Source organism: Panthera pardus, unplaced genomic scaffold (assembly GCF_024362965.1).
Source record: "Panthera pardus isolate Hobbes unplaced genomic scaffold, ASM2436296v1 HiC_scaffold_22, whole genome shotgun sequence".
Taxonomy (NCBI): domain Eukaryota; kingdom Metazoa; phylum Chordata; class Mammalia; order Carnivora; family Felidae; genus Panthera; species Panthera pardus.
The window spans coordinates 36,255,276-36,272,709 of NW_026526788.1; the positions used below are offsets into that span (position 1 = coordinate 36,255,276).

Genomic DNA, 17,434 nt, shown 5'->3' on the forward strand with positions numbered 1-17,434 from the left:
TAAACCAAATTTTAATTGTATAGCATTGTTGGAGGCCTACCAAGAATTACCTCATCTTCCTAGAGTTCTGACCCCCACCCCCCAACCCAGAGAGGTCCTGTGGACTTTGGGGCAGAAGAGAAACAGCTCACGAATCTCCCAGAGCCACAGAGCACCCTGTAGATGGAATTCACGCAATGGTCCAAAGCAGTTTCTCCTCAGTCGGCCCCACTGCCCCCTCCTTTCGGAGTCTTTCTTCTGCTGAACTAACGACTGGCACTCGGGGAGTCTAATATCCACAGAGTCTTGGCCCTCAATTACCGTAATGGCTTATAATGAGATTTTGGCCAAGTAGCAGGTAGCAGGTTATTACTTCCTGCTCAGCGTGGGCAATGTCTACGCTGTTAATTTGTGTTGCCGAATGTGGCTCAGAGCTGGGCATCAAACTGTCAGAGCCAGATGTATTCTATTAGGTGCGGGGCTCACATTGGCCCATGGGCAATTTTTTTTCAATATGGAGGCATGTTAACTCACCACAGGGTGAATCCTGACGAATTCAAGCCAGCCAAATAAAAGGGGTAATATCCCAAGCCATCAAAGTCGTATGTTCCAGGGACAGATAACACCTGGTACCACCCACTGTCAGCAATGTCTTTCCAACCCAGGCCATTCCACTGATAGGCAAAAAGTATAACCCTCTTAATATTGTTGGAGAGACTCTAGTGCCTTCATTAAGTTTTAATGAGCCTGGCCCTAATGAAGGCCCTTATAGTATGCTCTTCTATTCACTTTGTCTTTATTTTGGGCAAAACAAAATGTACAAGAGGTTCATATTGTTCTTATAAACTGCTTCCTATTAATTCTTACTTAACCTATGGTTCATTTCATTAACATTAGCATATATATGGACTTTTAATTTTTCTGATTCAGGTTAGAGGATGGGGAAGTAAAGATCAGGAAATAATGAAAATATTTTGGCATTTGGCATCGAGATTTACTAGTGCCCAAGAATTATGCTGTGCTTTCTGCAACAACATACTTTTGGTATTTTTTTATAATGTAAACTTCTTTCAGTTAGCTCATATATCAGCAGATTCCTTTTGTTTTCCTTTTGGAGAAAGCAATTTAGAGTGTCCTGGAATTAGGAAAGATTATAGTAATATCAGTACAGGAAAAGTTTGTTTAGATTTTAATGAAGGGCAGATGGAGGCTGGACTAATGGGCCCAAGAAGGAAGGTCTTTTCCCCAATCCTTGCAGAGTTTGAATTATGACAAACCCAGTTGTTACTGGGTCTGCTTAATTTTATTTGAGAGGTTCTTTTTTTGCAGCTTGAAGAATTAAAAAAAAAGCAACTTGTCTTTATTTTCAATGACTCTCTTGAGAAATTTTAGCCTCAAGAACGAGACAGAACTGTGGATGGTTTTCCCCCTTTTGATGTAAGCTTTCTAATAGGGGCAGATCTGAAACCCAAAAGCAAATTTGTGCTTGAGAGCAAAGCCAAAATTTTCATTCAAACTCTGCAGGAGGACCCCCACTGTTCCGATTTGTTCACTTAAGATTCTGTCCTTTTAGAGGGAAGCTAAAGACTCTCTGGGAAATTTTTCTGGAAGCTTTTTTTTTTCTTATACTTCATAAATTATGGTTTGCAGGTTCAGTCCCATTCTACTTACCCAAAAAAGTCTTTTCTTCTTTTCTTCTGTTAATACAATCTGCATGTCACTTAAATTTAATCTTTTACGGTTTTTGTTTAATATTGAAGAGCTGGAGCAACTTTATTATTATTATTACTATTACTATTATTAATTTTAGGTGCCATTTGTTTTCAGACAGTTGTTTGGAGAGGGTAAAATCCCCATTTATTAAAACTCATGCACTAGGATCCTCAGTCAACCAGATTTTCTGTCTGCATCTGAATACTCTTAATGTTATAAGAATAAAATCTAACGTCAAGAATTTATTTTTTTAAAAAAGGAAAAAAGGGAGCCCCTTTGGGTTGTCTATATCATTTTTTCTTAATGTGGAGTCCCCCATCAGCAGCATCACTGTCACTGGGCACTAGCAAAAATGCAAATTCTTGGCCCCAACTCAGACCCACTAATCAGAGACTCTGGGGATGGGGCTCAGCAATCTGTTTTATCAAGCCTTCCAGGTGATTCTGGTACAAGGGCAAGTTGTATCCTAGGATTCTTTCATTTATTCCACAATAAAAAATAATCTATTGAGTACCTACATGCCCTAGGCCTCATGAAGCAAGGATGAAAAGTTGTCATCTCTGCCCTTTTGAAGCTCATATATAAAGGAGATCCTAAGACCTTGAGAAATGTTCAAAGAGCAGTCTTCCCACCCCAGCTAAGCCTCTAAACTGTATCATCCTCACTATAGATACTCAGAGAAATCCTCATTTGTGGTCACTATGATATACCTGGTAAGACAATGAAATTGGCTTTGGTTTTGCATAGTGTTTATGTGCAAGAAAAAACTCAGAAATGTTTCTAGTTAACCACGAGTTAATGAGATAATTTAATTAATTAACTGGAACCCAACATCCCCCCAGTGGCTAGTCAATCACATGACTGTTGTATTAGGAAAGAAAGTGTAAGGGAAGAAACGTGTGAGAGCCATTTTATACTTGCTCCACTGACCATATGAGAGGTCTCTCAGCTGAAATGAAGAGCTGCACCTGTACTCAGCTGTCATTTCCCCTGGTCTGACACCAATTTTTGTTTCCTCCCTTCTCTGATTGAGTCTACTCATGGATTTTAATTCTAGAACTTTTTTTTCTATGTTTATTTTTGAGAGAGAGAAAGTGAGAGGGAGAGAGCGAGCACTAGTGGGGGGCGGGGCAGAGAGAGAGACAGAGGGAGACACAGAATCCCAAGCAGGCTCCAGGCTCTGAGCTGTCAGCACAGAGCCCGATTCAGGGCTCGAACTCACCACAAGACCATGACCTGAGCCAAAGTCGGATGCTTAACCGACTGAGCCACCTAAGTGCCCCATCATGGATTTTAATTTTAAAAAGTTCTCATTTAAAATGCCATTCCCTAGAATATCATACCTTTATGGCTGTTTAAAAAAAGAATAATATGCTTAAAATCCCTAGAAACTCATGAGTACCTCATTTCTCCTAAAGGGAGGTGGTCATTTGTTGTCAGGGCATGAAATCATCACTGGTCCATGTGCCAGAGACTAATGATGGGGACCAAATGGTGATCAGGGAGAAGCTGGAATTACTATTTATTTTTATTTGAGTTGCTTCTGCCTCTCTTTTGTGATTAGTCTGGGCCAGATACTCTAAGAGGGAAGACAATGGCTGGGTGGGTTTTGGTCAGGGAGGTGCCTTAAAAGGTGGTAGCTATAATTTGTTTGGATGAAATCACACACCTCTTGTATATTTTATTGGTCCAATTTTATTTTATCTTATTTTTTAGAGTTTTACTTGTTTTACTCTCACAATGATTGGTAACTCCATGCCATTGGGTGGCATATTTCCTTTTGGATTCCTACCATAAAAATGATATTTTTTAGGAAGTGCAGGAATTTATCTTTGTTTATTAGCTTGCATACGTGTTACATTTATGCAGGTATTACGTAAACATCCCCAACCCCTGAGCCTGGAAGGTTAATTAGAGCAACTGACGGTAAAGAAAGTCAGTCTTTGAAATCGAGACCAGAGGAATCTAAAGGGGGGTGTTTGGTAGCCCCATTCCCAGAAAGCCTCCCGCATAGATTGAGCAAACATGACATATTGATCATTACGGAACCTATAATTGGTGACCAAAAACACAGTGTGGCTTTAATGGCCCTCCCTGAATAGTTGCCATCTTTTTTTTTTTTTTCCAAGAAAGCTGCTGTTTTTCCTAAATTCATGCTGCCCTCTAGTGGCAATGCTCTTGACTTCAGATGGGAAATGGAAAAGATGAATATGGACACAATGGTGGAAATGGGGGAGGTGGTGAAGGGGTGAACGTTTTCTTTCTTTTTTCTTTCCTGTGTGAAAGATTTCTGAGTTCCTCCAGAAAAGAAAAAAAAAAAACACTGAGAAAGAAAAATGGAGCCATACCACTTGACCATTGTCCACCTTGATTGACAGCCTGGTTTATGTGACATCCATCAGTGAGCCGCAAGGAAGGGAACTTCAGGAATGTGAACTGATTTGCATTCCATCTTGGCATGCACTTTGGAATCCAGCCCATCTCAAATCCATTAAACCCCACTTAAAATACAGAGATGGGGAGTAGGGAAACACGCTAACACCAAACTGGCCTTGAAGATTCAATTTCTCCCAGCAGAAAAGTAGGTAAAAGTCAGCCTAAGTCAGATTGATCTTTGCAGTGCCCCTATCTTAAAGGCAGTATCCTACGATTCAGAAACATCTGGACTAGACAGATAGAGTTGCATGGATGTCTGGTCTGGTACCATGACCTTGGGGAAACCACTTTAAACCTCATTTTCCTCCATTATAAAGTGAAGGACTTGACCTAAAATAATGGTGTTTAAATTTTGTCCCAATGAGATTTCTTCAATAGAGTTAAAGAAATAATTTTAAAGAAAAGTTTCCTGTTCTATGTTTAAGCTAAGAAGCAAAATAATAAAGTATTCTTATAAAAGCATGTAAATAAATCACTGTTTCGGAAGTCAGAGTAAAAACTGTTCTAACCTCATTTTAACTGGCACAAAAAAATGTAACCTAAGAAGAAAAACCAAAATTTGGATTGCTAAGAAGATTTAGCCACGTTTTGTTGTTGTTTGGTTGGTTGGTTTTTGGTTTTGTTTTTTAATGGGGGGATGTTGTTGAAGCAAGAAATCTTTACTATGGCATTGATCTCTGAAGTGTATACGTTCCTATTTGATTGAAATACAGCATTATGTAGAGATAAGAGCCAATCATATTAATGTTTTAAACAGGGCAAGTAAGGGGCACCTGGGTAGCTCAGTCAGTTAAGCATCCAACTGTTGATTTAGGCTCAGGTCATGATCTCATGGTTCGTGGGTTCAAGCCCCACTTCGGGCTCCTGGCTGACAGCACAGACCCTCCTGGGATTCTCTCTCAACCACTCTCTCTGCCCCTCCCACTTGGGATCCTCTCTGTCTCTCTCTCTCTGTTCCTCCTGCACATACACTCTCTCTCAAGATAAATAAAATTTTTTAAAAAACACTATAAAAAAAGAAAAAGAGAGCAAGTGAGCCCACCCTCAGACTGGGATTCTTTCCCCTCAGTCTCTGTCTACCCAAACTACCCTTAATACAACAAAATTTCAAAAGCATTGACATCTGAGGAAAAGCATGTTGACTGTTTCCTTTCCAGGATTCACGTAATGGAAACATCTGCTGCCAGATAACTTTTAATTCTGTCAGTCTAATATTTTTTTCTGTGTGGAAAGGACTTTGAATGGCCGAGTCAGGTCTTGACAGGGCCACAAATCTGCAGCCTGAGGGCAGGGACCGGGAGCTCAAGGTGGGACAGTGGGGCTGGTTCCTAAGGATCCACTCAACGGTGCAGTAACTTCTGGGGCTTGGACCAATGAGCTTTTCCATTTCCCACTAGCGGATTATGTGAGGGGAAAACTGGCCCTGCATTTTTCTCCTCCTTTCCCACCTTCTTTTCTTCTTCTAAAATGACAAGCCTCATTTCAGCTGCCCCGGGAGCCCAGCGCACATTTTCCATAGGCTCTGGCTTGTCACCCTTCAACCTGTTGGCCCACTCACGTGACCGTTTGTGCAGCCTCCCCCAGGCTGGAAGGCTGGCTTCTCAGTCTCACATTCTTACCACCTACAAGTGCAGGTTTTGCCAAGATCCTTTTCTGTACTAACTGGTTTCCTTCCCCTGTTTTTTCTTCGTCACAAACACGTGGGTGAGGCCTGACAAGGCCCAGCATTTGTCTAAGTGGGGTATATAATCTGTTCTCTCTCAGTGCAAAGTTTAACCTCCCTGAGGGAACTGAACACTGGGGCCAAATGCCCTCTCCTCAAAGGGGTAGGCTGGCCAGAATTTGGATCAGCTTTCTTTCAGGATGTAGATTTAGCCAAACCCTTGGATTATGTGGGTTTTTTTGATGGGCGCTTGGTAGAAAGCAACATGTCATAACCCCACAATTTGGATCCTGCCATGCATCCAGAATATCGATCTTTGTCCTGCATACACTTTGTGCTAAGAAATGAATAAAAATTATCATTTACTTTACCCTTATAACAAACATTGCTAGTCGAAATAGTCAATCCAAAATAAAACGGGCAGCCACTAAACCTGCACATAATGAAATTTATTATGGACAAAAAAATAAATAAATAAACTGACCATAGATTTATATCTTGTCAGTATATCGTTACATCCTGCATACATTCATGGGGAGAAATTAACCTTGGTGGAAATAATGAAAACAAAATAAAATTGACATGAACCCAAACTGTGCATAGTAAAATGTGTTGACTAAAACTTTAACTGAAGGCATAAACCTTCCTGCCACAATTCAGGCCTGCAAAATTTTACTCAAGGTAATGTGACTTTGTAAAAATTATTGACTCAGAGATTTAGAAGATGTAACTGGTAAACTTTGATATCGGGCAAAAGCTGAGGAATTTAACCTTGATGTAAAAATTACATGGAAAAGAATTTGACGCCATTGAAAATAAACTCAATAAAGTAGAAGTGAAATGTTAAACATTGGATATGGTTTAGCTTTACATTCAAAAATTAAAGAATGGAATTGGCTAAATAGCATTTGCTTTGAATAATTAATGCTTTCTCAAAGAAAACTTACCAGGCTAGTCTGTGTTTATATTCAGAAGCCTGAAAGAAGCCAAAGCATCCTTGCGGTCAAAATGGCAGAATTCAAATGTCTTCCATTGCAGTGTGCTGCTCAGAACCACGGGGTTGTTTTGGATAATAAAGAAGAGTTCAAGAGTGCACTCATTTGAGAGACTAGGAGATGTCCCTTGCAGGGCACTGTTTGAGGTGGTCCCTGCAGTCCTCAGCAAGAGCGCTGTGCCCCTGGTCCATGGTGGAGACAGCCGCAGCCCTTCTAGGTAACTTTAGGATTAGCAAGCATTGCACAACCATAGCACCACATGGTACCCCATTCCAACCCAGGAAGCAGACTAAAACCTGAGACACTTGCCTGAAGTCACACTCAGCTAGTTTGGGAGGGAAGTCTCTCACTTTCTTCTTTGCCTTCTCTCCCCTCTCCTGGGTCAAGTGGAGAGACTGTTCCCTGCTGTTCCCTGCCTGAGGCTTCTCAGATGGGCCCGCAGACAAAGGAAAAATATGCTGGGCCTGGAGGATGGACTTTGTCCTCCTTCCACAGAGACAACTCCCAAGCAACCCCTTCCCTTAAGACCTTTTAAGATCTCTCTTCTTTTCATTTTGCCTTAGTATTTAATAGCTGACACTGAAGGAGGATGTTGTGCTAGGAGCCTGTAATTCTGCAGGCTCTGCTAAATCTGGTGTGATCTCCACAGCCAAGCTGATAGCACAGCACACAGGCTGACCTCGGGGCATTGCTCAGCCACTTCTCAAGATCATAAAACATGGGCGTTTATTCCTTTCCAGCTCCCGGTTTACTTGCAGCCCACAAAGACCGAGGGATGCGCTTTCTGGGGAATGTCCTGCCCCGTGTATGATGTTTACAGCTCTTAAGTCTGGATAAGATTCACTTCACTTCTCTCTTTCTGGCCTGATAATTATGATTGCTTTGTTTCTGTGGGAGGAAAGTGTTCAGCATAAAAACAACACTAGTGTTTAGGAATTGAGACTGTTGCCTTCTGCTATTTTGCCCCCTTTTTAATAAGGCCAGTATATATTTCGAAAGCATTTCAGACATGTAGTCTTAGAAGAGGTTAAGGTATGAGGGTTCAACAATTGAAATTCCTAACTTGATGGGTTCTGTTCAGATTGTACATGGATAATAACGTCAGTGGTATTAATTTATCTATTCAACAAATATTTATGGAACATGTCCTCTGTACTGTTTCAACCACTGGGCATTAGCAATCGGGGAGCAGTGCAGGGAGTATTATAGGGGTGACCTATTAATAGGTATGTATAGTGTCATGTGGAAACGTAGTTCTAGAACCTTCTGCAGTGGGCCAGAAAGACTCTCCAGATACTCTTTCCCTGTCACTGGACCCACCTCTTCACAACACTGTCATCACTTTTTTCTCAGACCCCATGAATAGTCTAGCTCCTGCCTTTACTCATACAGATTGGAGAACAGGAGTTCCATGAGAATCCTTCTGCCCCTCACCCATTTTGTAGGGCTGTCCACACTTGTAAGCTTCTAGTGATCGCAAACTGATCAAAATCTGTCATCACACAGCAACACTTGCATTTGTTATAATAGCATTTAAAATGATGATTATCAAAACTAATATTAATAATGGTAATAGAATTGATAGTTTTTACTTTCTTTTACAAATACGAATTTATTGGTCCAGCCTATCCTCGATCATCGAATAAATTTTTGTGTTTGTATGTTTGTAGGTGTCTAGATTATTCTTGTTTCACAGCTAAGATACAAATCGCCAACCATTTGAGAGAAGACACTCACGCTTCTATTTAGTCTTGAGCTCTGTGGAATCTGAAGTTAATGCGACCGACCAGGACTCATATCAAAGCTAACTGGATAGGGACTAGTTTGTGGGAGGTGTTTCCCAGCACTGGGTGTAAAATACAGGTTGCAGGAAAGTTAGTGGAACTTCTTTCCTTGGAGATTTTGAGGTCCAGCAGAACTCCTCTTCTTTATATTATGAGAATGTGGGCTAGATGGGTCTCAAGAGCTTACTTAGTCAAAGTCAAGTTTTTGATTAACTGACTATTGGATTTTCCTTCTCCATCAGGCACTATTGGATCTGACATCCTTATTGTCATAAGGGAAGCATTTGAAAATACTAAATCACACATTTCAGAACAAGAATGAAGTTCCAAGATTATCTGGCCCCTTGCCTTCATTTTACAAATGGGGAATGCAGCTCAGTAAGGAAAAGGGACATATCTGTGGTGACATAACCATCAGGCATAGAGCTAGATTTAAGTATTGGTCTTCTCCCACCTCTCCTTACTAAATAGGAGAAATGCACCTGGCAGGGCAAGTTTGTCCGGGAGATCAGGGAATCCTGGGGTCTTTGCTGGACTCTGCATGAGTGTGCAAGGAATTTCTACTCAGGACTCTCAGGGTCTTCCCCCAGCGAAGTCTGGTACTGCCCCAGCCCTCACAGCCGTACAAGGAAGAAAAGAGGCTGTTTTCCACCCCCTCAGGCAGCCCCAAGGTCATAACTTAACCTGCATAATTAGAACATCCATTCCAGAGGGGGAAACATTTAAAAGATAAAGGACCTCTTTAAAAGAGATTCTTCCCAATACATTTTTTTCATAATTATAGTTTTAAAAGCTTATGGTGATGGGAGAGCTGGCTACTTAAGAAAAATTAGGAGTCTCATTTGGCAGGAGAAGATTCCCCAGGGGACAGCACACTGTCATTTTTCAGGGCCCCTGAAAAGAAACCCCCACACAGACAGATACATGTCAGCCTGATGCACGGCAAGCCTGCTTCACTTATTATGGCCAAAGCCAGATATTTTAATTAAAAACACTACACACGCCATTAAATGTGTTGTTCCCCCTGCCGTCCCAAGACGTTATAGTTCGAGAAGATACAAACAAGTGAATGCATTACAGATGTACCCGGAAACCACCGCCTACTGAGTCACAACCAGCGGGTTCCCAAATTCCAGGCTCGGAGCGCCTCCCTGTCAAAATGTTCTTTGCAAGCAAACTGTTCCCTCTGTAATTTTCACAGTTTATGGCAGTTGCCATGACGGGAGAATAGGGCCATGGGGAGGCGGGGGAGAGAAACACGCTGCCTGCCACCTCACTTAATTTATAACCAGATTCCATTATTTTACAAATAACCTTCATGATAAATAAAGTCCTATGGCCACACATGGGATTGTGGTTTTGTTTTGTTTTGTTTTGTGTTTTTTTTTCCCCTTCCTTGTTAATGTTATTTATTTATTTATATATTTTTGGAGCACTAAAGTCCCACGTGAGGGATAATCACCTCCCGACTGTGAGCTCCGGTAGGATTCTCAACAGAGGCAACACTTGCTTAATTTAAGCAATTGTAGGGGGTGTGAGTTCAAACATTTCAGCCGATTTTAACTGTCACTAGCCAGACCACCTTTCTCCCCAGGAGAGCACCAGCAGCTGGATTTCATTTTTGGCCGCCAGGCCGCCATCCCCGTGCCTTCCTGGAGCAGCCCACAGACTGAGCGCCTTCCCTTTAAGGATTTTATTCAAGGTGACAGCTCCTCGCACGTTGGCAGTCCGATCACCTCAAGTAGCCGAGATAGCAGGGGGCTGAGTGTGCTCCTCCTGCAAAGTCCAAATTTAGATTGACTGAGGTTATCCTTAGGCCCCTTGACCCCAAGTGCTCTGACAGAACAGGGCTGCCCGGAACTTATAGCAGCGAGTGTTGTAATGATGTCTGGGGAGAAATGCTCTGCAGGAGCAGGCGGAGAAGACCCCAAGTGATAGGGAATGATGTCAGCTTTCGTTAGAGCCGCAGACAGTGTTAGAATATCCTTGGCATAATATGGCACCGGTATCTCTGTCAGCATCTCTGTTTTCTGTCACTGCACACAATCCTGGGCCTGTCTCTAGCCCTGACAGTGTCTTTTCAGATCAGGTTATTGCCAGCACAGAGACTGGCTCTGCTCCCCACCACACAGCCTTTTGTTTGAAGTCTGCCCTTTTGTCATCAATGCACTTGATGTCTATTTAAACCTGACGGTGAGTGCGGTATCTGTTTTCCCGTCAAGAGATCATTGACAATATTAATACCTCATGTCCTTGCCTCATTTTCCAAGCTCTGACACCTCGCCAGTCTCCCGCATTCATCAAACAGCCCTCTCTCCCCAGGATGTCTATAAACATTCTTGCTTCCGGGCCCAAAGGAACAGGGCAGGCCTTAAAAAGGACTTTCATCAGTACCAACCAGAAAGAAGGCCTGGGGAACATGGCTCAGAATACTTTACCTCCCTCCACATTACAGCCCAGGTTCCAGGAGTAGCCAGCTTATTTCCAGGATGGGACTTGCCATCCACGTGGTATCTAGGCAAGATCTGGAGTTGATGGTTACCAAGGAGAGAGGGGAGAGTCAAGAAATTCAATCCCAGAACACACTGGAGGATTTACTGGAGGGAATGCACCCGGCTCGTGGGTAGTGTGTGTGTCTGTGTGTGTGTGTGTGTGTGTGTGTGTGTGTGTGTGTGCATGTGTGTACATGCCTGTGTCTGCCTTTTGTTCTTTTACTCAAGAGAAAGACTGTATTCTTTATGATATCTGACAGCCCTATCCATGTCTTTTCATAAAAATTCATGCTGTCCTGGTACTGTAGAAAGAAATTAACATCCTTGGCCTCATCCTTCCAGATTCTTGAGGGTTTGTTTGAGTCAATTATGTTTAAGGAAGCCCTTTGTGGATTTTCAGAAATATCTGAGACACTCCCACCCAGGCCTCTAGGGGATGCTGTTCCTGGAACAGAACCTGACAAGCCAAGCCTGACCAACAGACCAGTTCCCAACGTTGGTGACAACATTAGTACAACCGCAGGGTTATGTAATTGCAGTGAAGGGAGCTGTTTGGGGCCAATAGCCAAAGGAATACTTTTTAGCCCAAGAAGCGTCTCAGGAAGGTTTTCTCGAGGCTTGATGTTTCCAAGCACCTAATTTCTGAAAAGCAGAAATTAGGGATTTGGGCCAAGGAGAAAGCATGACCAAGGGGGGGTCCACAGTAGCCTTGTTCACAGAAATGTGACAAATAGAACTTAATGAGAGCAAGCCCAAGACCAGTTTGAGACCATGAAACAATGTCATCCTCTCCCCTTTTCCAACTCTTGAGAGATTCTGCAATCCCAGTCATTCCTAAATTTGTCCTAAGCCATCCAAACCATGAAACATCTGCCCTGTCCTTAAAGGTTTCTAAGAGCCATTTTTAATCCTTATTTAAGAATAATGTTTAAAGTTCTACAGTAGAGAAACATCTCTTATACAATCCCAAAAATATTTACTACTTAGAATTGCTGTGAAGAACCTGGATAATTTCTAGTACTAATTTACCCCCTATGAACATTAGATGGTGATTGTTGGTTTCACACTATCAAACAGAGAGACAAATAATCATGCATATAGGTAGCTATTTTTACAGGCAGATTTGTGGCTCATGAATTAATGTTTTATGGACACTCCTTTGCTTTTTTCTGGTTATGCACACTTCAGAGACTCAAGTGCTCTTAGTAATAAGGCAACTCTATGAAGCTGAATTTTAAGTTAGTTTTTTTAAAATTAGAAGAAGAAAACACAAGATGGCAAAAAGCAAACTGTAATTATAAATGTTTTCTTTGAGGAAGACTGATTTGCCCTTAATAATTACACAAAGCTTCCATAATAACTGTGGCAGGCAATTTCTTATGGATATTTAGAATAAATATTGAGTTGGTTAGAAGATTTGACCCTATTCTAGGGGTATTTTTCATACTTAAATTCTCCTACAGTCTCCTTGAATGAAACAAAAACTGTACGTAGAGCCACAAGATTATTTAAACTAAAACTAAAGATGAAAATCAAAGGCATTCCAACCTGAGGATTTATTTCAGGCCTCCTGTAAGAAGAAGCCCTTTAATGTCAGAGGCTCTTGTTACTTTTCATGTGGCACTTTGTCAACACCATCACTCTTCCTCGATCACCCAGTATGTGCTTGATGCCTCCTGGAATTTAGAAGATTCTCCCTGAAAGTTAATAGTATTGATTCATGATAAAGGACTTGAAAAGAGTCACATTCTAGGAAGATTGTTTTACATCTTTTGCTTGGGCCAGACCCGTCTAGAAAGTCTTAATCTTCCATTTTCAGAAACTCTACTAAGGGACCCCAGAGAGGGAAAGGGTTATTATTCTTTATTTTGAGGAGTACTTGGCCAAACTAGAAAAGTCTATGAAATGTGGAGGAGAATTTGTGCAGGAAACATGGGATTCCTAGGTGCCTGTGCTCTGGTGATATTCTACTTGAATGTCAACTCTGAGGACAAGAAAGTAGGGTCCTTCCCTCCTGGGACTTAATCCATTTGCTGCTACCCACCGGATCTGTGACCATGTTGCATATCTGCTTTACTGCACCTATGTTTCCTTGCTGTACTAATTGTGCCGTCTCTAAAGATGTGTTTCCTTTTCTTTGCAGGTGTCCTGGGGAAGTGTCGCTATGTTTACTATGGGAAAAACTCAGAAGGCAACAGGTTTATCCGAGATGACCAGCTCTGATGGCAAGTTCTGAATGCTTTAGCCTGTGTCATGAGAATAAAAGAAAAAGGGAAAGTAAAAATAAAGAAAAAAAACTAAAGGAAAAAAACAATGGCCCACATCGCATGTCTGTGGGAAGGCTGTGACTTTAGCTTTTGGTACCTTCTGCTGACTTTGCCAGGCCTGTCAAGATCATCCTTCTGCCTTAGACTGAGTGGTCACATAGAGATTGACATGATTGCCCTTAAGCAGGTCTCATCCACTAGGGTGACAGACAGCGGCGGCGAAGCACCAGGGCTGACAGGAGGAACACCATGATAGATTGCCTGGCCCCTCCACTGCTCACAGGGGAGCAGAGGTCACACCTGGGGCCTCCCTGAGCATGCTCGTTGGCCGTAGTCAAGCGAGAGAGACTATGTCTTCAGCTTGCCTATTGAGTAGAGATCCCTCTGATACCATTGTGCTGTGGGGTTTTTTTTAGTGAAATAATCACAGTTTGGAGGAAGGCCACCCTCCCTTATTCACCTTGAATTTTAATCCCTTATATTCTGCACACACCCACACATTCCAACAAAACGCATACCATCCTTTAGCATCTTTATTACAGGTAGTGCATTTTGGCTTGCAGTTTTTCAGAGAACTGAAAGTTCTCAGCCAGGTCATACATTTATGGCTGATTTTGTGTTCTTACAACTGGAGTAAATAGCTTTCCTTAAATCCCTAACTACAAAAGCATGGACTCTGTCTTGTTTTGTACATTTCTAAATCCACTTCTTGCCCTGAATACTAGGCAATGTCAGGCATCTTTCCCAGCACCAAGTTCTGATTGCACCAAGGACTCTGATTTATTTATGTATGTATTTATTTATTTTTAACAACACATACATCCAGCTATGCCTGTGGCCATATTTGTAGTTTGGAGCTGGCTTGCTCCTTTGGGTGCTATTTAAAGGTAGGGAGGTGATGAAAACAGAGTGATGGGTCAGGAAGTTAAAAAAGAAAGTGAAGACTATAGAAAACACCCACCAGACCGAACAGTTTTTAACAGAAGGCACAAACCTTTGAGTTTGGTATCTTCCTCAGCACCTCTCAGAACCGAAATCCATAGCTTGTGAGATGGTCTTTGTGTGTCTTTGGCTATATTCCAGCACTGTTACAAGGACAATAAGCACAATCATACCAGTAAGGTGGCTATCATTTCATTTAATGGAATGATACACAAGTAAAATCACTCCAGAAAAGTCTTTGAAAGGCTGATTGCTCTTGATGCAATCGCATTTATTTTTGCTTCTTCTGTTTAGACCAGGTGTTCATTGGCTTGGATCTCTCAGTATTAGGTTAGATTGAGGGCAACGAAACTTCAAAGAGAATTCTTCCAAGTTATAGATACTACATAACTAGAGAGTCACTACTGTAAAAGTCTTTGGGGACTCAACATCCCTCAGGACCCAAGAAGAATCTGCTTTCTCAGTTCTAGACCATTTAAGGGGCCTCTGGCCTCCTGAGTCAACTTAGTCTTTGAATGACTTGCAATAAGGCAGGCAGGAATCCCTTTTGTAGGTTATGCAAGTTAAACAGTTATTGAGACAAATTTTGATCAAAATCCTCGAGGCCATTAATAACTAGAGGATATTAAATGTTTGCCTTTATCTCTCAAATTCATCAATAACCAGAGCTGAGTACCTTTTCACTGTTTGATCTACAGAACAGCATTGAGATGGTGCTTTAAATTAGCTGCATTAAGTCCCACCCTGTTCTTTGTTTAGAAACACCAACACATGTTTTGTCCATGGCATATTACGGGCAGCCAGATTTCTGTGCAAGGGCAGCTAGACTAGTCCAATGTCATATTTAATCTAGCGGCACATATATCCTTGTCTTTATAAAAGGCTTTAACCCTGCCTCAAACAATAAAAAAGCACTTGTGAACTGACCACAGAATTTTTCCATCTTTATTTTTCTTACTTGTTTACTTTTCTTAATGTCAGAACCATTTGTATCATGCACAGGAATGTCTCCCTCAATGCGAGCTTTGGAGGCAAAAAAATACTTTTGGAGTGAGTTATTGACCACATTGTTTCCTTCTCTTTGGGTTGTTTATTTTCTTCCAAAATGGTGTAATAACTTTAATTAAAATTAGCTTTAATTATAATTTACGTAAAGGCCATCACCATGATATATTCATCTTAATGATAGAATGAGTATGAGTTTTGTTTCTTTTAAAAAGGGATAATGATAATGAATCAGTGTTGGACTGTTTACAGTTATACTGTTTGTTAAGCAAGATTTGCTGTGCTACAGCTAGAATTTGGTCTGAATTCGTAGAGGAGGAAGCAATGTTGCATGCTAAAATCTATAAGAATTTCCCAAACCTTGTTTTTTAAAGTAGAAAATTAGAAGGTAATGAATTCAATCAAAGCTCAGAATTCTTACATGCCCCCAATTTCCCCTTGCTCCTTCTGCCTTATACCCTATTCCTCTGAGTTTTCTCTTAGGAGATCATGGTATCTGACATCCCTGTATCCTCTCTCCCAGGACACCGATCTGCCTTGAGTGCCCCTGCAATAGAAGGCCATCCCGGAGTCCTCTGTTGCCTCTGCAAAGTCAGGGCGGACTGTCTTTTTCCTAAGTAATGCAATTTTATAGAACAATTTGTTCCTTGGGGAATAATGTTTTAGATTGTGGGGAATCCTATTAAAAGTACAACTATTACAATAATTTGCTTTTACTTTTACCAGCCTTGCTCATAAACCCTCCATCTGTTTGTTGCTTTAAATAGAGGCACATTATAAGAGATTATCACTCGATCAGGCGACACGTCTGAGTGTTGTGCATTTTCACATATTCATGTATACTAAGGAATAAAAGAAAGCAAACCAGAGATTCCAGATGAAAGGTTTTGCATTTGTTTTATTTTGTTTTGTTTCATTTTGTTTCATTGTGTGTGTGTGTGTGTGTGTGTGTGTGTGCGGGTTCCAGCAGAGATGTGTCTTGCACATCTTTAAGGGAAAATCTTTCTTGCTGCTCCTAAGAAATAACCTGGCTGTCTTTTTCTTCTTTGTTAATATGCAGATCAAAAACAATCCACAGGGCTCTTTTCATCAAAAGCAATAGCAGTGTTCAGTAGTTGCTACATAAAAGCAGCCTAAGTCAGATCTGAGTCACTACCTAATGCCAAGGGTGGACAACAGAGGGTCCATTGAGACTCTCCCATGGTGTCTATCCATTGCAGCTGATCCAGTGTGACATTCACCATCTGCTTATCCCAGTTCTGTTTCCAAGAAGCTTTGCTGAAGAAGGGTGTTTCCATTACTTGTTCTCCCTCTAACTTGTCCAAATACCATGTGGTAAACTACCATGACTAGGACCTGGAAAGGAAAATGAGACCAGAGGAGCACAAAACATGCTGGTTACTTATTTGTAGGACAAACAGACCATCAGCCCATAGTGCAGTACTTCCAGTGCGTCAGTAAACACTTCAGGGATTTGAAGAATATCAGAAAACACAGCCACTCTCCAAGAATACTGTCTTCCTGTATGTTTACCTGTAATTTTCCAGCATTAGTAGTCCTCCTTTGGGGAACTGTAACATTAATTTGTCACTCTGTGGATGAAGTAGGTAATGTTATGTTATTTGTACATATTAACATATTAGCATGCGTAAATTTTTCTAAAGCAGCACGGAATGTGGCCTGGAGAACATGCAACCTAGGACAAGGGAGTTTAGCTGAGAAACAAAAGAAGACATTTAAGTATGGAATGTGTCTGGGAGTGAGTTGCTAAAGTAGGGGTGATGTATATGGTAATAAATGAAATTATACCAAAGGAGAGCATGAGGCAGAGTGTGGAATTGGAAGTGTGGGCTCATCGTAGACAGGGATAAATCAGGAGCTGAGGAATAATGAGAAAGGAAGTGAATAGACAGGTTTGATTTTTTGTTTGTTTGGTCTTTTTTTTTTTTTTTTTTTTTTTTGCCAATTAGAAGGGTTGCTGATGTTCAGCCCTAGAGTGATATTGAGCAACATCTCCTCCTCAAAATGGAATCATCTTTGATATAAGTGAGGAGTGCCACTATTCAGTAATGTTTTACAGACTACTCTGCCCAAGACAATGGAACAGTGAAGAAAAGATGGATTACAAAGCCCTGTGGGCTTAACTAGCCATATGTGT

At 41.3% G+C, this 17,434-nt stretch overlaps 1 protein-coding gene across 2 annotated transcripts in view; it reads left to right on the forward strand.

Annotated features, from left to right (window-relative positions):
- Window positions 1–16,145, forward strand: part of LRMDA (leucine rich melanocyte differentiation associated) — a 1,024,583-nt gene extending 1,008,438 nt beyond the window's left edge. For both annotated transcript variants that reach the window (XM_053909590.1, XM_053909594.1), the window contains 2 exons: window positions 13,206–13,287; window positions 15,800–16,145. In XM_053909590.1, the coding sequence (XP_053765565.1) occupies window positions 13,206–13,285 (80 nt within the window). In that variant the 3' untranslated portion in view covers window positions 13,286–13,287; window positions 15,800–16,145. The remainder of the gene's footprint in view (window positions 1–13,205; window positions 13,288–15,799) is intronic.
- Window positions 16,146–17,434: the final 1,289 nt, after the last annotated feature.